The sequence below is a fragment of the Malaclemys terrapin genome, chromosome 10, assembly GCF_027887155.1.
Source record: "Malaclemys terrapin pileata isolate rMalTer1 chromosome 10, rMalTer1.hap1, whole genome shotgun sequence".
Taxonomy (NCBI): domain Eukaryota; kingdom Metazoa; phylum Chordata; order Testudines; family Emydidae; genus Malaclemys; species Malaclemys terrapin.
The window spans coordinates 50,257,090-50,279,721 of record NC_071514.1 but is presented as its reverse complement, the minus strand read 5'-3'; the positions used below and the strand labels follow the sequence as shown (position 1 = coordinate 50,279,721).

The window sequence follows — 22,632 nt, the reverse complement described above, 5'->3', positions numbered from 1 at the left end:
GATGCTTCAGTGAAACCAGACAATTTCCCAATCAGTGTATCAGAGCATTTGGGGTCCTCATTTCAAAGTAATAAGAAAGCAACTAACTCTCACCCACACACATTATAGTTCATAAATTCCAAGGCCCGAAGGGACCACTGTGATCATCTAGTCAGAATTCTTGTAAAGAGGGAGGGAGGCAGGCCAGCCAACCCCCAGGGGACAGGTGAGAGCCCTCGCCCCACTGCAGTAGAAGAATGGTGATTGGACTGATGGTGGTAATCCAGCCTTTGAAGCAATTGATGCTGAAGCCTTTCTGCCTATTGCTTGCTGCATATCAGTTAATTGCCTTGGGTTATGCATTTCTGGTGATGGGGATACTGCAAACTGCCTGATTTATCTGCATATAGTCACAATGTAGCAGGTATGATTCATCCCCCTACTGCAGTACAGTTTATATAAACCAGTATTGTATAAATAGCCAGATGATACTGTACTATTCTCCTAGGTTTCTAATTGAAAAAATACCATTGGAACTTTCAGTTCCACACAGGAAGTAGGAGTTTGCTTTAATGAGTTGTGGAAAAGATGTTCCTCCAGAACTGCAATAGCCTGATAACTGGAAATGGTTATGCTAATGACATTTTCAGATGATGCTGAACTGGGAAGGGTCATCAATGTCCAATTGATGGCATAGGAAAGATGGACTAGTGGGGAGGGCACTGGACTGGGTCTCAAAAGACCAGGATTCGAGTTCTGGTTCAGGCACTGTGGGCAAGACATTTAATGGATTCATACGTTTTTAAGGCCTCCTAACACAGGCCGTAGAATTCCACCTCATTACCCTGTATTGAGCCCAGTAACTTGTGTTTAGCTAAAGCGCATCTTCCAGAAAAGCATCTGGTCCTGATTTAAAGATTTCAGGAGATGGAGAACTATCTCCCTTGGTAGTTTGTTACAATGGTTAATCACCCTCACTGTTAAAAATGTGTGCCTTCTTTCCAACTGGAATTATTTGTCTGGCTTTCACTTCCAGCCGCTTGACTTTGCCCTGGGCCTCAGGTCCCCATCTGCAAAGTGGGGTTAGAAGAGACCTAGCTCACAGGGGTGTTGTGAGGATAAAATTCCTTACTGATTGTGAGGTGCTGAAGGCTACATAAATATCTAGATAGATAGATCATCCAAAGGGATCTAGGGAGGCATAAACATGATCCAAAAATAATGAAATGAGATTCGACTGGGCGGGGTGGTGGTGAATGATGCAGAGTACAGGAAAGAGAAACCCAGAGTGCTGTTGTGATGATGAAAGTGACTTAGGGTTGAGAGTGACAGCAAGTTAGGTATGTGTGCAATGCCATATGACAGCAAAAAAGGCCTGTGCAATTTGAGACTCTGGGTGCAAAGGCATCAGACCAGCAAGGTGACTGTGATAGGCTCTGAGGGGATTGGTGGTCAGTTCTGGGCACTAGAAATTGACTAATTGGAGAAGTCCTAGAGGTCGAGAGGAACTGATTGAATAAAGAAGATTTTAGAAGTTATGTATGTTGCAGTTTGGTCTGGTACGGTGCTTTTGGGGGAATGTGATGACTGTAGAGTGTAAGCAGCAAGAAGAGAGTGTAATTCTGTTGAGGGGTCCCAGAGGGAATTACTAGGAATAATGAGATGAAATTAAGAACAACATTTAGGCTGAATAGCATCAAAAACCTCCAGACAGTGGGGTCTATTGGACTGTAGAATAGTCTCTGGTAGGGAATGGCAGAAGACCTATTACTTGAGATTGCTTAAAACTAGACAGCAAAAAGCACTAGGAAGTATAGTATAAGGAGCACTCCTGTGCTGGCAGAGACATGGGCTAGATAATCAGAGGGGTCTTTCCTACCTCTGTGGTTCTTTGGGCCCAATCCTCCCATTTGATGAGTGCTTCCTGATAGGTGCTGAAAGCCCTCAACTCCTATTGAGTGCAGTGGGAGCTGCAGGTGCTCAGTACTACTCAGATGGCACTCATCCTCTTGCAGGATCCAGCGCTCTGTCAGTAGAGAGTGCTGAGGACAGCTGGGAGAGGAGGCAAGGGTAGGGGACGAAGGATAGCAGTTCCACCAGTGCAGCATTCACCTTGGGCTCCATGCTGGCAGGTGGCTAAACAGAATAGTGGAAAATGCAACACAAGAACTGGGAAGTCAAAGGTAGTTACATTCACTGTACCCCAGGCTTGAACTTGGTACAAAATGTCCCATTTCTAAAGGCCATCACTACAGAACCTTTACTTCCATGTTCCCTCTTTCCCTGTCTCACAGCTTGAACACAGAAGCTGCCTGAAAGATGAGAGATCACTTTACCAAGCCTCAGCTAATTGAAATATTACTCATTACAATATGAGCTTTGACATGGGATCAAAGGAGAGTGTTTAATGACAGCACTGGTGTTTGTGCAATGCATTCTATTAGACAGACTTAATGAGATGTTTAAATTGTTCCTAATCTAACTCCTTCTCCCCCAGCGGCTTCTTCAGCGTTGAGAAAAATCTGTATTTTTTAAAAGACAAACTCCCATCCCCTACATCAAAGCAACTGATTTTTTTAAATTGTAAAGAATGACCCCAGAAGGTCTGACCAACTCTTTCCCAGTGGTGATATTTACAGAGATGTCTTCTCCTTCCAAAAAACCATCTCCACCCTGTCCCAAGCAACAGCAATTTGTGAACTGAAAAATAAATCAATAACCAGAGTTAATGCATTGAAGATGTCTGTGTTTAAAATATATCTGGAAAAACGGCTAGCCATTCATGGTCTGTTTAATTATTGGACAGCAAGAGAGGCAGAGAGCTCACATTTCTGAGAAATACCTTTTTGGGGGGTATTTTGTTCCATTTAAATCAGTTGAGAAATGTATTAACTTAAAAATATATAGATACACAAACTGGTACAAATGCCATATGAGCAGATTAGAGAGACACGGTGGGGGAAGTGGTATCTTTTCTTGGACCAACTTCTGTTGGTGAGAGAGACAAGTTTTTGAGCCACACCAAGCTCTTTGTCAGGGCTGGGAAAGGAACTCCCAGCATCACAGCAAAATGCCCGGTGCTGTGACACTGGGAGTAGCTTTCCCAGACCTGAAGAAGAGCTCTGTGTAGCTTGAAAGCTTCTCTCTCACCAGCAGAAGTTGGTCCAATAAAAGATATTGCCTCCCCAACCTTGTCTCTCTAATATCCAGGGATCGGCACAGCTACAGCTACACTGCATACACATATGAACAGGTTGAAGTTTGTTTCCTTGCCATGCAGATCCGTGCGGGTGGTTCTCATTCAGATGTGTCAGATCACCAGGGCCTCTGTCCATATGGTTTACACCTTTGCAGCCAGACTTATCACCTTCCCTGGTTTTTCCACATTAGTTTTGTGTCCCAGTTTTTCTTTCTCTGCACTCCACCCCCCCACCCTCGCATACACACACACACAGCACAGAAGCAGGGGGAGAGAGTGGGAACTGTTAAAAGTTTGAAGCTGTTGCAGGACATTGTCCATCATCGGTGCAACATTCTTGTTAAGAGAGAGAGAAGATTGATTGTTTTTGGAGAAGTAGTGTGGCATAGCAGATTGGATACTGGACCGGGAGTCAAGATACGTGGGTTCTACTTTCAGCTCTGCCATTGAGCTTGGGCTAGTCACTTCAGTTCTGTACCCCTGGGTATCCTTGCTCTGCCTTGTCTGTTTAGATTGTAAGTTCATCAGGTCAGGGACTATCTCTCGCAATGTGCATGCCAGGTGCAGTGGGACCCTGGTATCATTAAGCACTAATAATGACAGCAGTACATTTTAGGGTTTTAAATGTCAAATGCTGTTGCTTGATGCTCAGTTTACAAGAAAGAAGGGTGGAGAGTTTGGCTGGGGTGCTAGGCAATGCCAGCCCTGCAAGCTGAACTTGGGATCTGAAAGTCAACATGGGTCTTTTCTGGCTTGTGCTTATCAGTGGTCGCCAGCAATAATTCTGCAGGACAAATTCTACCCTGAGCTACACCTGTAGAGCCCCACAATCCTCAAATTCTGCTCTCAGTTTATACCGATGCAGCTCCACGGGAAGACGGAGTGGCACAGAGGTAACCAACGGCTGAATTTATTTGAGAATGACCTTCATGATGTGCAAGCAGAACTAGATTGCAGCTTCCTTTTTTTGGAGGGCTAACAGAAAGGAAAAGCAGCAAATCCTCAAATCTGAGTCACAAAAGTCAGTGCCGGAGATTCTGCATGTGCAGACCTTGTGGGTTTGGTGATGCTGTTTGGGGAAAGTCCCATTTCAGAGCAGACGAGTATTTAAAACAAAACAGAGAGTAAAACACAGAGGAAATGGCTCAGACTGGCAGTGGCTACCAGCAGCTGAGGACGACTTGTGGAACCCCTCTGGGAAGCCTGCTGATGGTGCTTCTGACATGCCTGGTGAGAGCGGTGATCGAATGATGCAACGTCCACCATCCCATTTCAGCACCTCACTCTGGCTTTTCTGGCTTCTTCTTACCTGGGCATGCTTCAGAGAGCAGTGCCATGGAACCATGCAGAGGAGTCCACTCTGAAGAAGTGAACTGCAGCTCAGCCTGAGGGAGGGCTGAGGGTTTTCACTCATTCTTGTCTTCTTTTGTATCAAGAGGGGAGTAGGGACTTGGTGGTTAGGAGGGCTGTAGCATAGCAGAGGGGATGCAGTTATATCTCAGGTCTGGAGGTTCCCAGAATATTGTAATGCATTACCAGCAGTTTGAGGGAAGTGATTATTCCCCTCTATTCGGCACTGGTGAGGCCACATCTGGAGTATTGTGTCCAGTTTTGGGCCCCCCACTACAGAAAGGATGTGAACAAATTGGAGAGTCTCCAGCGGAGGGCAACGAAAATGATCAGGGGCCTGGAGCACATAACTTATGAGGAGAGGCTGAGGGAACTGGGCTTGTTTAGTCTGCAGAAGAGAAGCATGAGGGGAGATTTGATAGCAGCCTTCAACTACCTGAAGGGGGATTCCAAAGAGGATAGATCTAGTCTGTTCTCAGTGGTACCAGATGACAGAACAAGGAGTAATGGTCTCAAGTTGCAGTGGGGGAGGTTTAGGTTGGATATTAGGAAAAACATTTTCACTAGGAGGGTGGTGAAGCACTGGAATGGGTTACCTAGGGAGGTGGTGGAATCTCCTTCCTTAGAGGTTTTTAAGGTCAGGCTTGACAAAGCCCTGGCTGGGATGATTTAGTTGGGGATTGGTCCTGCTTTGAGCAGGGGGTTGGACTAGATACCTCCTGAGGTCTCTTCCAATCCCAATCTTCTATCATTCTATGAGGCACTATAATAGCAACAATGCAGGGGTGTCTCGAAGCTGGGTGTTCCCGGGGGCTGTAACAGAGCAGAGGGGACACAGGGGTGTCTCGGTGCTGGAGGTTCCCAGGGGCTGTTATGTAGCAGAGGGGATGCAGGGGTGTCTTGGTGCTGGGGGGCTCCTGGGGACTGTAATGTAGCAGAGGGGACGCAGGGGTGTCTCGGTGCTGGGAGTTCCTGGGGACTGTAACGTAGCAGAGGGTCGCAGGGGTGTCTCGGTGCTGGGGGCTCCTGGGGACTGTAACGTAGCAGAGGGGATGCAGGGGTGTCTTGGTGCTGGAGGTTCCCAGGGGCTTTAATGTAGCAGAGGGGATGCAGGGGTGTCTCAGTGCTGGGGGCTCCTGGGGACTGTAATGTAGCAGAGAGGATGCAGTCACATCTTGGTTATGGATCCTCAGAGGTGCTGTTCTCTAAAATTGCTGAGTGGCTGCCACCCTGGCCCATTGCTTTCCATCCATATAGGAAAGGGGCATGATCAGTGCAAAGACCTGACATTTGAACTGATGAGCAGACATATGAGTTCTATTTGCTGTTCCAAAATGTCACCCTGGTGGGTTTATTTCCAGATTAGCCCCCAGAATGAAAGCTGCTCAGTGTTTCCAATCCCAGGCGGGGATGTGCAAGTGCTCTGGGCTTTTTGTGAATGGGAGTGTGGCTGTGACAGAAGTTTCACGTGTGCCATTCCCAGCTGTCTTTGCTTCTCTCTGTGGAGGTTGCTGAGCTTCTGGCTTGCGCTGACCATCTTGCCGAGCAGTGAAACAGGCAGCATGGGGGGAGCCTAGAGCAGCCAGTTTCCATCCCTTTGCTACTGCCTTGCCCATCACGGGAACTCTCCGGACCGACATTGAAGCAAAACATTCACACCTTACAGGGTTGTTTTATTTCTGCATGAGCAGAAAACTGCAGTCGATGAGGAGTTAGAACCTCGTGCTGTCGGGGTTGCAGATTCACCATGGCAAGAAGGATTTCCCAGCTGCTGAGCTGCAATCGCTCTGCAGATAGGGGTGCATCTTGCTCACCATACTTTTGTTCTCTGATTTAGCTAACTGCATTCTGCTCCAGACAGGGCTCAGTAACATATTCTCTTTCACTGATTAAGGATGAAAGGAACAGCTCTTACTCTCTGTTTGTACCCAGGTGGATAGAATTATGCCTAAAGCTACGGAGCCAAGATCTGCTCCTCCATTATACCCATGCAATATTGCTGGCATCAGTAGGGCTGTGCAGATGCAAATGATAGAATTTGTCCGGCTAAATCAGTTCTAAAACTGTTGCTGCTTCATACCTACCCCTCTGAGCCTCCTGCTGCTTCACCCCTGCCTCCTACGAGCATCCCTCTGCCTTGCCCTGAACCTGCCTCTGGTCCCTAAGGTGCTGCAGTGAAGTTAACACCTCTCCTTTCCCCCTCCCCAGGTCGGAGAGCAGCCTCTCTAAGTTTGCCCACCGCTTGTCAGTTAAGCAGAAGCAGGAGAAGAGGAGGAAAGCTGAGTATGCCTCAGCTGAGCTGCCTGCATTCCGTCCCAGGTCTCTGAGCATTGAATGGTAAGAGTTTCAGGGCAGGGCTGAGAGGAAAGGAGCTTTGGACCTCAGCTTTCTGCTGAGATCCCCGCAGTGCAGGGAGCTCTTTTGGGTTGTCTGAGTCCCATCACAGTTGCTGTGGTCTGTTAATGCTGAGTGATGTTGGGGATGTACAGAAAGGGTAGTGGGGGGCTACCCATTCGCACTTCTCTTCCCAGCACTGGAATATACCCTCTAGCAGAGAGAACACTAACAGACACTTGCAGTACAGACCTGGGGTGTAGCCGCTATCTCCCAGCCTGTGCTGGAGCAGCTCAATGGGATCTCGGACACTTCCCCAGGATGTGAGGCAGAGGGGACGCCATGACTGGCCTCTTCCAGCATCTATGAGGCAGGGGTGACCCCCCCACACACCTCTCAACAGGCCCTTCCCAGTGTGAGGCAGAGGGGACCCAGCCATCATAGACCCCTCCCAGCGTGTGAGGCACAGGGGACCCCCCCAACAGGCCCCTGTAGAGTGTGAGACAGAGACCGCCCCCCCAACAGGCCCCTGTAGTGTGTGAGACAGAGACCGCCCCCCCCAACAGGCCCCTGTAGCGTGTGAGGCAGAGCCCCCCCCACCCTCAAACAGGCCTCTGTAGCATGTGAGGCAGAGCCCCCTTCCACTCCCCCGAACAGGCCCTGGTAGCATATGTGGCAGAGGTTGACCTCAGGGGTTAAGTGGTATAGGACATAGAAAGCTGCTAGTCCTTCCCAGGATGGGACACAGAGGATGGTGAGGGTTAAAGGTGCCAAAGGAAGACAGCTCCCTGCCCGTGTGGGGAGAGGGGGCTCGGGGGGGCTAAAAGAAGCTTTGCAAGGTTGGGAGTCAGCGCTAGGTTCCTGTTTGCCCTGCTAGTCCATGAATGTATCTCTGGGGGAGCAGCAAGCATGCTCCGGGAGGTGTGTGGGAGGCAGACGATGAGTGCTAACTATGTGGGATGGATACAGCTTCAGCAAAAACTTTTAATTAAGACAATTATTTGTTCTGAGTGAATAAACAAACTCCCTGCCTGTTGTTATTGCAAATCAAAGGGATCCAGGCTCCTATGCTGAGTCCTTTGGCTGGAGCTAAAGAGAAGCCAGGAAACCAGGCAAAGGAGGTCTTATGCTTGAACAGCCTCTAGACACCTTTGCATTCTCCCTCCTTTAGGAGCTCTGGAGGGGTGGAGCAGGAAGCTGAAACCACGTGGGACTCTTTGCCCACAGCTTCCACCCCTTCATTCCACATGCAGGCCCCACCCAGCCTCCCTCACCAGCTGTCAGGGGATCAGTGTAACTGGCACCTTGTCAGCCAGCCACCCACCTAATGTATATAAACTGGAACAGGCTGCAGTTCTAGGAGGCAGGGTTGTCTGATGGTTAGAGCATGGTGCGAGGTGTCAGGAGACTTGGGATCTATTCCTAGCTCTGCCATGGACTTGCTCTAGGTAAGTGACTTCACTTCACAGTGCCTCATTTCCTCCTCTGTAAAATGAGGGTCATGATCCTTTCCTCCCATTGTAAAGTGCTTTGAGATCTTTGGGTGACATGCAAAATATTATTATTGTGGTGTTCTGTAGGTGTGACACACGCACAGAACCCCAGAGACTCCGCATGCAGTGCTCCAGCTTGAGCTAAACTGCCAGCTTTATTCGGAGACTGCTCCTCCGTTTGAGATGGAAATAATTTATCCATGGTTTGTGTGTCTTGATGAGATAGTCTTGGAGCCCACTCATAGCTCAATCCTCTCAGCATTAAGGAAGGATTTTTCTCAACATGGGAATTGTGCCTTTTTTTAATTCCTGAATTGGATAAAGAAATCAGAACTTTAAAAAAAATTCCTTAGGAATGTCGTCTGTTTTTTCCCTGCTTTTGCTGGAGAACTCTGGCCCATTTATTCTAAGCTCTAACTCCTTAATGGAAAGAGTATTGAATCCTTCAGATAGGCTGCCTTTCTCCATAATGGTAATTAGGCATCAACGTTAAATATGTATTAACAAAACCCACAGAGTTTTAAACAACCTGACTAAAAATCCCTTTCCTTTCCAATTGCTCAGCTTTCACTCTCGTAGCTCTTCTGATATCATCATTCCATCCTTCAACCACCATGGAATCTTCCAAACTAGACAAGACCTAAATTTCTAATGTACAAACCAAAAAACAAACAAACAAAAAACCCAGTTCAGCCCTTCTTTTTCCAGCATAAAGAAGCAAAAAAGGCACAAGCCCAATTCCCACCCATCCCGCTTTACTGGTCATCTTTAACCATTTAATTCTTACCGAGTTTCCGTATTATCTCTGGAGTATATTTCAGCTTCAGCTGTCAGTGCTGGGGGGAGCCATCTGTCTCATGTTTGTTTGGCAATAATAAATGATAATATTTCACAGGGTTTTGTGAGGCAGCCTGGAAACAAATCCTTAGTGAGGAGTAATCACCTTTAGGTAAAACTTGTCAAACACAACCACTTCGGAGACCAAGGATAGACAATCTGTGGCTCAAAATGAGAATTTTTCTAATGTTATCCCACCTGTCGGGGGTTCTAATGGCTGAATGTAACCTCACTGGAGTGTAACAATCATCCTCCATTCATGTTTGTACCTAGCAGTTTGCAACACCTGTGGCTCACTTACACCTTCTTCCCTGCACAGGTATACTGAGAGTATTTCCTGTCAACCCACCATAATGCACCCATAGAGATCAGACATAGTCTGACTCCCAGCATTGCCAGAGCAAAGGGGTGGCGGCAGCCATTGACCGCTGCTGGCAGCATACTGCAGCATGTAGGCGGGGGAGGCCCAGCTCTTGGGGTCAGGCTGGTGATACTGTAGGAAAGCACTAACTTCACTTGTGAAGGTGTAGCTAAGGGCTAAACTTCTTGTTCTTCTCCCAGGCCTCTAGACGGAGATAGTATGCCTTTCCAAGGCACCCCATCCTCAGGCATCGCAGCTGGGCACTTTGCTTCTGCCTCTTCTCTTGGGAAACCCAGTTTCACAAGTGTTCAGTCGAGCAGTGTGAATAATGGGGCTTTCAAGTCACTGGGGTGGGGGAAAGAAATGTTTTTGGTCAAACCAATTTTTCAAAATGTTCGGAAAATCCCAAAATCGAAAAATTGTTTTGGGTCAAACAACGTATTTTGTGTTGATTTTGCCCATTTTAAAATGGTTTTGGTTGTATTTTTAATCAAATTAAAGGAAGTTACAAATCAAAAAGTCATTTTGAAACAAGAAATTGAAACATTTCATTTAGAAAAATGTCAAAACAGATTTTTTCAAAATTTTGGTGTGCTTGGGGGTTTTGACTGAAACAATTCAGCAAAACCGGCATTAATCTGCAAAACATTTCCGTGTTGCTGAAGCTGCATTTTTTGCCAAAATAACATTTTGGCCAAAAAATTTCACCTAGCTCTAGTGTTCAATAGTCAAGCATAAAAAGAAAGTGGTCTAAGACAGCACAACATTCAGGCTTCATTCCTTCTTGTACAATTCTGACTTCTCTCATCAAGAACTTCTTTACAGGTTTCAAAGATATTACCCTATGCATAAGCTTGGAATGATTAGATTTGTATTTCACCACACACACAAATTGACAAAAAATATTTCCATCAATAATTGAAATGTACAGAGGCAAAGTAAGAAAAATGATGGTTGAGAATTTGTTAGAGTTTGATTTAAGGACATTTACTTTGTATGTTTTGACATGATGTTGACAATTTATGTTTTAATAATTATAAAGCTTTAACTTTTTGAATCTCAACCTCTACTGCCATTAAATAATTGTCTGATCCCCCCCCACCCATAATTTCCCACAACTGAAAATTTAAATAAATAAAAATAGAGGAAAATGCTTAAAACCCATAATTTTGTGCAACTGTAAACATTTTAATTGAGAAAAATAGAAAAAATGCTTAAAATAAACATCGATATTATCTGTCAAAATTATAACCTAAAAATCGAATTCTGCCAAGCCTAGGTATATACATAAGCATACTATCATACTATAACACCCCCTATTGGGAAGCAATCTATTGTAACAGTCAGAGCCATAATTGAGCCCCTAACCATCTTAATGTCTTCATAGGATATTGTTTGGATCTTCTACTAACCGCTTCTGTTGTTGTTCTGGTTCAGTAGGAAATCCAGGAGCTGCAGTAGGCATATTGTTCCAGTATAAGAATTTAATTTACTTTCAAACATACATGGCCAAGTTTTCAAAGCCTCAGGATGCCTGTGCGAACGCCCACATGCACACTGTTCAACTCTAACACTAACACTAACATGCACTGGCGAGAGATTCTAAAGTGGGCATGTGCAGATAATAGGATTTTAAACCCATCACCTAAGCATTGGGGTTGGTGCTGGAAAAGAATGTGCGCAGGTGCTCACATGCACAATATTGTGGACGGACACACATCTGGAGGCCGAGTGGATGGCCATTCGAAAATGTGGACTACATGTGGAGGTAACACATTGTGTGCTAAAGCCAGGCCCTGCAAAGGAGACATTCACTCGCTTGGCTTTGTAATGTCATCATTCCATTAGTTCCCCCAGTCAGTGGGGTTTTGCTTGGACCTGGGGTCTGCAGGACTGGAACCCACGTTGTCAGCACTTGGACATGTACATTCACACTCCTCAGTTTTATGCACAAGTATCTAATGAGTACTTGTAAATCAAAATTGCAGGCTCTTTTCAGTGTGTGTGTGTGTGTGTGTGTGTGTGTGTGTGTGTGTGTAGCACCTAGCAAGTGGGGTCCAAGAGCAGGCCTCTTATTTGTTCTGGTAACGTAAATAATAATACATATATTGGTACATATCCAATCCATTGATTACCTCTCATAGCACTCCATCAGGTGTGTAAGTGTTCTCATCCTCATTCTTCAGATGTGGAAAATGAGGCACCAGGAGGCTGAATCTAAAATTTTCAAATTTTGAGGACCACTGATTTGAAGTGCCCATTTACGGCTAAAAGAACAGGAGTACTTGTGGCACCTTAGAGACTAACAAATTTATTTGATCATAAGCTTTCGTGGGCTGCAGCCCACTTATGGCTAGATTTTCAGAGTTTCTGAACACCCACAATAGGAGCCACAGTTATTTAGCTCCTCTGATAATCAGGCCCTAAATGTCAGAAGCTTAGCATCCAGAAGAATAGGCACCCAAGTGCCGATTTTCAAAGGAATTTAGGTTTCTAAAACTCAATGATTTCAACAGGAGCTAGGCACCTAGATGCTTTGGAAAATCCCATTAGGTGCCTAAATACCTTTAAATATCTGCCCCTCGGTGATTAGCCCCCAAGATCACACAGGCAGTCAGCGTCTGAAGAGGGTCTAGAACCCAGCTTGCTTGCCTCCCCTCACCCTGTGTCCATGAGATGCAAAACATCAATAGTCCATGTTGGTCCTGTGGCACAGTACACGCTTTATTTAGGCAGCACATATTTATGTACTCTAAAAAGCAAGTGAAACAAGATTTTGCTCCTGAGTTTAGCTGTAACTACACGATGCCTGCTATGTTCTACTTGTTAAGAAAAAGGGAGTGGGGAGTGAAGTATTGAGAAAACACTTATTTCATTCATATGTTATTTACTAATATAAGTACTTCGTTATTAGACTTTTTTAGGCTATTTTTTTAAGCTGGTCCCACAAAGTTCCTTCTGTTAGAGACCTATGAATATGCCATACTGCCTCAGACTGCTGGTCCTTCTCGCCTGGGATCTTGCTCCTGGCAGATCCCAATACTTAATGCTTCAGAGGCCAGGCTGGTTGTGGGGCAGTCTGATGTTCAGGGGGAGGGGTAATGCAGAGAGTGGAATAGCCATGTAGTGACTTTTGTAGGATATATAAAGAAGGCCTGAAGTGTGTTTTTATTTTTTAAATTATTCTTTCCCTGCTTATTTCTTATATTAGAAATTCAGGTCTGTTGTGCTGAAAGATTGTATGGGCAGCTGGAGAAATTGTAATATTGTGGTATCACAGGTTCCAAGAGAGTGAAAGCTAGAAAATTGAGAGAGGAAGGGATTTTCAGTGAGACGGTTTATAACTCATTGATTTCTGTTTGTTTGTAATACCTGTTTAACTCCAGTGACCAAGCAACACATGGGAGAAAAGGTCTCTTTGTTAAAGATTCAGCACCTTCTCCTACTCAAGTAAGGACTGAGAAAATAAACATCCCACCTCTAACACCTTCAATGAGTCCTCTAGCAAACCGGAGATGACAAAATTTGACATTCTTGATATTTTTAAGGTTAAAAAAAACAAGCAGAAATCTTCCCACAAACACCAATTTTATCGCTTTGCCACAGATCACCTTTAATTTTTTGCACACTTAGAAATTATCAGTTATTTCTCTATTTTACATCATCTCTTAACCAGCTTTTAATCCATAACAAAGTCTGTGTTCAGCTTGTCTCTTTAACACTCTCTTGCGAGGGACTTCCATCAGAAATTCTAGTGCCTTTGTCTCAGCTTCATCTCCTTCGAGTCTTCTTTTTTTCATGCTGTGAGCTTGTATCTTTCAGTTCCATTTGATTTGGTTCATCTTTCATTAATTCACTCTCTCCTTTTCTGTTTTTTCTTTGTTACTTGTCTCTTTCTTTAACCTAGGCTTCTTTCTGCTTCTCTTCCCTCTCTGCTTTTCCTTTCCTGCCCCTTTTCTCTGGTTGTTTTGCATATCTCCCCGATTTGTTTCTTTCCCTTTATGTTCTTTTTTTCTAATCACTCCACTTCTTTCTCACGTTTTTCACGTTGGGGAGCCTCATGTAATGTATTGTGAGACTAGCTTATTCTAAACTATTTTAGTAAAAATACTGTACATTCCACACTTTCCCATGTATCTCTGCTCTGCATTTTGGCAGCTCATTGCAAGTAGTTAAAGGATCACTGATGAGAGGATGTTGTCTAGTGGTTAGAAGCACAGGAGATTTGGGTTCAGTTCCTGGCTGTGCATTGGTAAATCACTTAATCTCTGTTCCTCTGTTCCTTTTTGTAAAATGAGGATTATAAGGAAACCTAGACGTTGCAGCTTATTGAGGGTTGGATTGTGCCTGCCCCTGTATGACTGGGGAAAAGAGGCAAGAAGGTTTCCCCATTATGCCCCTACACAGAGACCAGGTAGACGTGCATATCGTGCATTCCCTGAGCACAAGGGCTAGCATCCACAAAAGCACTAGCATCTGGCAAGTATAGCTGACCCTGAACATTGTAGTGTGGGTAGGACCTAAAAAGGGTAGCTGTGCTCCCTCTGCACTAGAGCCCTTAGAGATACCAGGCCTGCTTTGGGCAAGGTGCATCCTGGAGCTCCAGCTTGGGGCAGTGTGTCTCTGCAGTACCAGCCCCTTTCCAGGCACCATAGAGGAGCCAGCTGTCATTGCATTATTATTGGCAAGTAGCTCAGGCCCATGTTTTAGGTTTGGTTAAAAAGCAAAAGACTTAATGGAAACATTTTTATGATATAGTTTCAAATTTTGTAATGCTGTAGACTTTCTCTTTGGGTTTAAATATTCCATGGCAGTATGTGACCTCCACAATTGCAACTTTGGGCTGAGGCATGAGAACCAGAATGATGAAATGACTCACACTCAACATGAAAGTGACCAGTGTGTTTTCATTGCCATATCCCAGTACTCCTAATTTACATGAGGTTAAGTGAGATGAGATTTAAGCTTGTTTAATTTTCAAGCTCCTAAGAAGACCTTAGCCAAAGAGAAGAAAAAAATAACTAGAGTGGGGAGAAAAGAACAGCCCTTGATAATTAAAGAGGGGGTGGGGAGGGGCATATGTGTGGGTCTGGGGTATGTGCAGGTCAGGGCCGGATTAAGACCTTTAGAGGCCCTAAGCACTGAAAAGATTATGGTGCCCCCCCCATATGTAATTCAAAATAAAAACAATACTATACCGTAAAATAAAATTTTATTTTTCAAAATGACACAAAACTTACATTTATGCTGAAATTAAAATAGCTTCTTTCTAGATTTTCTGATTGCAAAATTCTGGATAAGTTCATCGAAGCTGACTCGATGAAGCATGTCCGCTTCCATACACAATAGGGAAAGTGAATCAAGTCTGTCCTGACACATTGCTGTTCTCTGAGGGTTTTTTATTCTTTTCAGCTGAGAAAAAGAGCGTTCTGCGGAGCAGTTAGTAATCATCAATGTTAGAAAAATACATAGTGCAATCTCTACATTTGGAAATACACATTGTATTCCGTCTTTCAATATTGTGTCATGAAGATCAATGTGACTGAATTTCATTTTTCCTGTTTCATTAAACTTTGCATGCATATAACAGTGGAACTGCCGTACTTCTCCACAGAGATTCATATTCAAGTCAACAGGGTATGAGTCAACTAGCTTTTGGGAACCTTGTGAATATTGTTCGTCAGATAAGTCCATATCGTTTAGAAAAGAAAATCTGCTTGATACTTCTTTGTATACTTCACCTCTCTTCATATGAGCTTCAAATGTATCAATTATAGTGTAGTAAGTAGATACGCAAAATTTGTCTCTAGGATTCAGTGCTGTTTCTGTTGCACTGCTATCATTTGCTTGTTTTTTCCTGATTTGCTTGCGGGACTGGGCTTCTTTGTAGTTAGTATCAGGCAAGTTATCTTTTGATGTGTCTTCACATCTTTCGAAATCATTCCTCAAAGTGTGTAAGTGATCTGCTAATGATTGACAGAGTTCTGCACATGTTTTCAAATCCAATTCTTTTTCTTGGAGAGCTTGACTTGTGTGGTAAAGTGTTGTAAAATTGAATTCCACATGGTCAACATGAATAAAAACTCTAGTTCTTGCATCCTGTTTGCAATGTTTTTTGCCTCTCGTATAGTTTCTCCCTTTTGTGATTGGTCTTCAGCTATACTTTCTAATGCATCCACAGTCTTCGAGTAGGACTCCAGAATTGCACTTGTTGCCACTGCATGTGCCTCCTAGCAAGCATTAGAAAGAGATTTCAACACACAAACATTGCCCAAATATATTTTAAGAACTGCCCATCGGTGTGTTGAGGCATGAGCAGGTTCAGTCTCTGACACATCCACACCTTCTAAAACAATGTCTGTTTTACCGCCAAGAGTAGGATGATCAGTTACAGTCTCTGATTTCCTCGCATTATTTCAATCTACGTAGTAGGACACCCCCTGGTTTAGGTGGGGATAAGTAATAAAAAGAGAACAGAAAAACGGGGGAAGAGTGTGTAGTGGAGTGTAAGGAAGTCTAACAAAGTTCTGATTTTTCCCATGACTACTTTGATGCTTTTTTTGAAATATCAAATATCAAATTTTTTCAAAAAAAAAATTTTTTTTTTTTTTTTTTGGTGCCCCCTGCTTTGCTGGTGCCCTAAGCACGTGCTTAGTCTGCCTATTGGGTAATCCAGCCCTGGTGCAGGTGCTTTGGTTAAACCTGTGACTGGTGAGAGTGTTCCTGTCACGAGATTTTCAAAGCAGGCTTAGAGCTGAGGATGCCCAAAGCTCATTAAATTAATGGGAATGGCGTGCCCAGTTCCCGTAGGCAGCTTTGCAAATCTCAGCCACTATTCCTAAACCACATAGGCCTTCCCCAGGATCTCAGGGTTGCTGGTCATGCTGAGCAGTGCATGCACTGCTCTGAATGGGGCAGGCACAGTGTTGAAACAAACCTGGAGGCACTTTGTCTCAACTGGGAGAGTTTTAAGCCATCACTCAGGAACAATGGCCAAGCTATGGGGTCATTTGTTCTGGTATTTCAGCAGCTTCTCATGATTTATGGGATGTTTTGTTCTGCTGCTTGTCTTAGCTCCCCCCTCTCCACCCTCCCTGTCTCTCTCCCTTCTCTATTTCAACTTTTCCTCCCCCCCTCCCAATTCCCCTAATAACTTTGGAGTCTCTCTGCCTTATGAAGTAATGGTATCTGTGACTTATTGAATTAGCTGTATGGAATTGGACTTTGACACTGCACTTGTGGTCTGCTCCAGTGTGCGATGCTGCTTTGTGCAGCTCAGGATTGCCAAATGCTAACACACAGTAGGGCCCGAGCCTGAGCTCTTCATTCCGGCTACACTGGCTTTTCCAACAGAGTTTTGCGGTAATAAGCGATTCAGGATCAGGCTCCTGGAAACTAGGTTTGTGTTAAACAAATGTGGGAAAGAGGAACTGCAGTCCAGAAACCAAGGAGGCTCCTGTGTTAGTGCTGAACTCCCTCCCCCTCCTCTCACCACTCACTGAAAGTGGGGGCTTTATGTTAAGGCAGGGGGGTTAGCTGTTTACCTACTGGAACACCGTTTTCCATACCAAGATCACCTTGGAATCCCCTCCCATCTAGCCAGGGTCCCCTTCCATCTAGCTGCAAACTGTTCTTGAGAACCTCTGGGGCTAAGGTACTGAAGTAGGAGTCGGGTGATTTGGTTTCAGCTCTGCCCCAGAATCCCTTTGTTACCTTAGGCAAATCACTTAGACCCAGATTCACAAAGGAATTTAGGCTCCTAACTTCCACTGATTTTAATGGAAGTTAGGAACTGAAATACCTTTGATAACCTGGGCCTTAATTGCAGAGCCTCAATTCCCCCTCTGTAAAATGGGGATAGCACTTCCCTGCCTTCCTGATGTTATGAGGATAAATTCATTAATGACTGTGAGATGCTCACATCCTGTGGCGAGGTGGCCCATAAAGGTAGCAGAGAAAAGCAAGCTCTGTCATTAGTAAATAATTTGCAGTGAATAATTTATTTGACAAAAATCACCTTTTATCCTGTTTGCGAAGTTGTCTGCAAACACAGCGTGAGAATCTCAAAGGTAATTGCTGTTTGAAATAATGCACATATTTCTGCAGCAGCTAATCCATCGCCTGCAGATCATTCACAAATTGCAAACAAGTCACAGTTTGCACCATGTTGGTTCTGTAAATCCCTGTTCCCAGCAAAGAGTTACAAATCAGAGCTGAAAATGCCCCCCACCCTTTTTTTTCAGCATAGAACTTTAGCCCTCACAGAAACAGGGTCATGAATGCCATTGAATCAAAATGCACTCTGGGATTCAAACCAGCATTGGAGGCCTTTTCTCTCCCTCTGTTTGCTCCAGTCATTAGCGTGGGGAGGGGCGAAGCAGGAGAATCTTGAGGTGACTTGTGAGATGGCTTTCATAAACTCAGCTTGTATTTTAAGCCCAGCAAGTGAAATTAGGCCCTGTACTGTGGACCGTCACACAAGGCCAACACACTACAAGTTCCACTTAAAGATTAAGTACCGCATAGGTCTAGTGTGTGGTCCCATTGTCTGGGTGTGTGGAGGGGGGGAATTCTCCCAGGGTGAATAAAGCTAGGGTTACCATACGTCCGGATTTTCCCGGACATGTCCAGCTTTTGGGGACTCAAATCCCCGTCCGGGGGGAAATCCCAAAAAGCCAAACATGTCCGGGAAAATCCGGCGCCGCTGGGCCGGGGGCTGGCCCGGGGCCGGACCGGGGCCGGCGGTGCTGGGGGGCCGGGGGGGTGCACCGGGCCGGCGGTGCTGGGGGGCCGGGGGGTGCACCGGGCCACCGGGGATCCTGCACCTGCCACGCCTGTCCGAGCCAACGGAAGTGGAGGATATTCAGCATTTTACAGGATTAAGGCCCAATCCATGTGCCCATTCTCCTCTCCTCACCCCTTGGTTCCAGTGTCTCTATAGTGACTCACACCTTCCTTGATACAATGTTAAAATGCTAGGGCAGCTGGAGGCTGGGGAGGGGATGGGATGACATGTATTTGGTATTTGCAGCAGACCATGTCACTAGAGCAGGGGTAGGCAACCTATGGCATGCGTGCCAAAGGCGGCACGCAAGCTGAATTTCAGTGGCACTCACACCGCCTGGGTCCTGGCCCACCGCTCCAGGGGCTCTGCATTTTAATTTAATTTTAAATGAAGTTTCTTAAACATTTTTACTTTACCTTATTTACTTTACATACAACAATAGTTTAGTTATATATTATAGTCTTATAGAAAGAGATCTTCTAAAAATGTTAAAATGTACTGGCACGCGAAACTTTAAATTAGAGTGAATAAATGAAGACTTGGCACACCACTTCTGAAAGGTTGCCGACCCCTGCACTAGAGTGTTTAATCCCTTTGTGACTGCGATGTTCCACCTTCCTCTTCCCACTCCACTTTTCATACACACCTTCAGCCTCCAACTACCACCTTATCTTTTTCCTTCCCTGGCTCCCATCTTCCGCTTCCCTTTGTCCGCAGTGCCTTTGCAGAACAGATGAGAGGTGCAGAGGGAGTGGGATATTTTGTGCTACTGCACTGCTGGGGAAGCTGTCCGGGCCTTGGGGTCTGCAGCTGATGGGTCATTTCTGGTTAGCAAGTGGTGTTTCCAGGGTCAGTCCTGGCATCTGAAGCTCTTGTATAGTGCTCTGGGTAAGGTTCACCCCATGGACCAGCACAGCATCTCTGCACCACCCATGTTGCTCTTCTGCCTGCCCACTGCATAAGGGTGAACTTTCCCTGCTCTGCTGTAATGGGATCTGCTACTCATTGCTCAGCAGCTCCTCCTCATGGCTCATCTGGGGAATTAGCTCACGACTCTCTGCATCCCATCCTGCGGTCGCTTAGCCCGTTGCCTCAGTCACTCACTCCACAGCCTCTCTCTCGCTAGTCAGGAACTGCAGCACCTCTTCTTTGTGGCTTAGCCCTTTGGCCAAATCACACTCGTCCTCCCCTTCCGGGGTCTCACCAGTCTCTTTCCACAAAGTCTCATGCAGTCTCCATATCCACTGGGCTGATTGCGCCACTCCTGCAGTGGCTGGTATGGGAACCGGACCCACCCTCTACTCTGGGTTCCAGTCCAGGGACCCTCAAACCAGCAGTTGAGATCTATGCTCTCGTGGACTTCACTGCTCCTTCCCTGGACAGCTTCTTACACTGCCTTTGTCAGGCTCCTACTCTCCCCCTTGTATCAGGGAGTGTGACTGCAGGCTCACATTCTGGCAGGCCCCCTGCCCCTCAGCCTCAGCAAGTGCAATGTATGACTAATTGGCTCTCTTGTCACCTTAACCCCTTCAGTGCTGGTGTGCAGGGAACACCCCATCACACCTGTGCAGAGACCAAAGTGCTCTGAAAGTTTCACCAGATTCCTAGGACCAGCATGACTGCCTCAGGCCAGGGGAAGTCTTGGGATCATTTACATCCTGACTGGCTCATCAAAGAGCAGCAGAGCTGGTGCAGGTGGGAAGTAGGTGGAGCGAGTGCACACCTGTCTCCATCCTATGATGCTCTGCATTCTCTCCCTTACTCAGCTGGCAAGCCAGGGAGCACTTGTGCAGCAAGTCCCCATCGTCAGTAGTCCTCATGGACAGTCATCTCCTGGAGCCTCCCAGACAGTACTAGTTTAGGAGAAAACACTCATTGGAGAAATATTTTTAGTATAAAGATTTTATTTACAAAATATAGAACATTTTATAACATCAGTGCAGTATTTTAAACAACTTTTCCCTGGTTCGCCTTTTCTTCAGAATTCAATAAAACAAGGTTCAGCCATAAGACTCCATCGCTGTCTAGTGAGGGTGGCAATGCCTCCAATTTCAAGTAAGCCCTCACCCTTCTATCAAGGGCCTAAGAGTGCTAGAGCTGGACCCAACCCCAAATCAAAGCTAGGAATCTGTCTACTGACCCACCCAGATCCTTCAGTTGCCATTCATTACCAGAGAATCTGAGCACCCTGGCCTTCAGAATAGCTTGGATGTAGAGTTGCAGGAATTGCCATTCTTGATAACAGAGAACCCCCTGCAAGCAAACCCGTTCACGCTGCCCTGCTATTGAGGTACAGGCAGGTCCTGAACTCACATCAGTCATTCCAGACCATTGAAGTTCCTGCATTTTTTGTCTATAATTTATTCTTAAACCTTGTAAATCTGGAATCAGACACCAGAGTTGTTAGTAAACATTGCTATTGATTTTACAAAAAGCACCAAGGTTAGGGTTTCTGGTGACTCCCTGTGTGTGTTATGCCCAGTACCACTTACACTTCTGGAACTGATGCTGCCCAGGGAGCAGAGACTGAAAAATGTCTCCTTTTCCCCCAAACTGTTGTTCTGTCCACTGGCATCTTTCCCACAACAGAAACCTCTATTCTATGTGCTATGTGCAGAGAAGAAGAGGCATCTAGAAATGTCTGGTTTTGCCAGAGGCAGTGAGAGAAGAGGCAACTGAAATAGAATTCCCAAGTGTCTCTGTTGTTTGCTGCAGGTCTGTGGAGTTTCAAGCAAATGTACTCTTAAAACACATTGTGCGCTTATTTGGGTTTTAAATGTCACTATAACAGCAGACACTGGAGCCAGAGGATTCCACCATGACAGAGGGAATTAACCATTCACAAGTCTGGCCCACGTTAGGTGACTGGAGCCAAGAAACAGAGACTTTCTCTCCTGTGTGTACCACTTCTATTATAGGGGGTCAGAAGAAAACTGACTCTTGGGCAGAAATGGAGCAAATGAAGCCACCTGAACCCCTCAGTCTGGAAGGGAGCCTGGCTGAGAACTGTAGGGCTTCCAAATTGTCCTGGAAGTAGGTGGTATTGAAGAGAAATCAGAGAGAGTGAAATCTTCCACAGTGCACAATGCCTGCACTGGAGATGGGGGAGATCAACAGTAGATTCCAGTGTGGGCATTACAGGGACTGCAAACAGCTGGAGTCTTTCACAGACATCAAGAATACTGGGATCCTGGCAAAAATGTCACTTGGGAAAGGCACATTTTCTCCACAAGAAATCAGTGGCCAGTTGAGCCCATTGGTGCTGATGGTACAGATCTAGCTAATAAAGCTCAGCCCTGTGCCTCTGAACAGTTAACCACTATACTAACTCGAGACCAAGTGATTTGTGGTATAGTTGATAACCAGGCCAAAGCAAAGCCATTGCATCCTGCCTCTTGGGGCTCCCTGGGCAGTGTGGCTGCAGAGGCCCTTATGATAGGCTTCTTGCATTTTGCACAATCAGACTCTACGGGGACAGTTTGGAATTGGATCCTGAAATGTATGAGGAGGCAAGGATGTGTATGAATAGGAGTATTGTGGTCAAATTTCCCTGTGGTAACATTTTGCCATTTGCTAACACTTACTTCCCTTTTCCTTGTCTACATCCAGTATCTATCCAACAGAAAACTTGGCTTGAAGATGCATAGCTGAAGTCTCATTAAGAAAGAAAAAGGTTAACCAGTTGGAGCAGTTGCCTCCCTTTCTGTAAGCTACTCCACGCTAATCTTGCCAAGAGATCCTGTCCTCCCAGTGTTTTTCTGGCCTTTGCTTTACACAGGTCATTAGCTGCAAAAGGCACGTCGCAAAGAGAAATAGTGCTTCTTTCCTGTAAATATGAACTTTTTCGTGGGCCTTATCTTTGGCTGTTTCCCTCCTAGCCTATGATCTGGAGACGCTGAGAACAAGAATGTCATGCTTCACAGGAACACCAGCAGGCCCTCCCCTAAGTCTGACCGCAATATCTCTCACCCTCCTGCTCCTCTGCGCTGGGGACATGGCAGACTGATTGCAGGTTTAACACATCAACATGATTAAACTGGCAGTAGCCTTCCAACATTTGGATAAAAATGGCTGTGAAACACACGTTAAGATTCACTGTTCCTGGGATGTAAATGCATTAGTATGTAATGGGTCTCTTCACTCTGCATGGGACCTCAAACAGATGGATATTTTGTGGCTTTGGCTGCATTTTTCAGTGTGCTGGTGCAAGGTACTGACTGACAGCCTGAAACAGCAAAGTGCTCACTTTGTCCTCTACAACACAGTGCAACTGTGCAAGCTTCTCTCCTAACAC

General features: G+C 45.5%; 1 protein-coding gene across 6 annotated transcripts in view; it reads left to right on the top strand.

Moving 5' to 3' along the window:
* The window catches only part of LOC128844813 (ankyrin repeat and fibronectin type-III domain-containing protein 1-like), a 601,031-nt gene that overhangs the window by 514,838 nt on the left and 63,561 nt on the right, over window positions 1-22,632 (top strand). For 5 of the 6 annotated variants that reach the window (XM_054042826.1, XM_054042824.1, XM_054042825.1 and 2 more), the window contains one exon: window positions 6,737-6,865. The exons of the other annotated variant lie outside the window; for it this stretch is intronic. In XM_054042826.1, coding sequence (XP_053898801.1) covers window positions 6,737-6,865 — 129 coding nt within the window. The remainder of the gene's footprint in view (window positions 1-6,736; window positions 6,866-22,632) is intronic. 6 annotated transcript variants of the gene reach the window in all.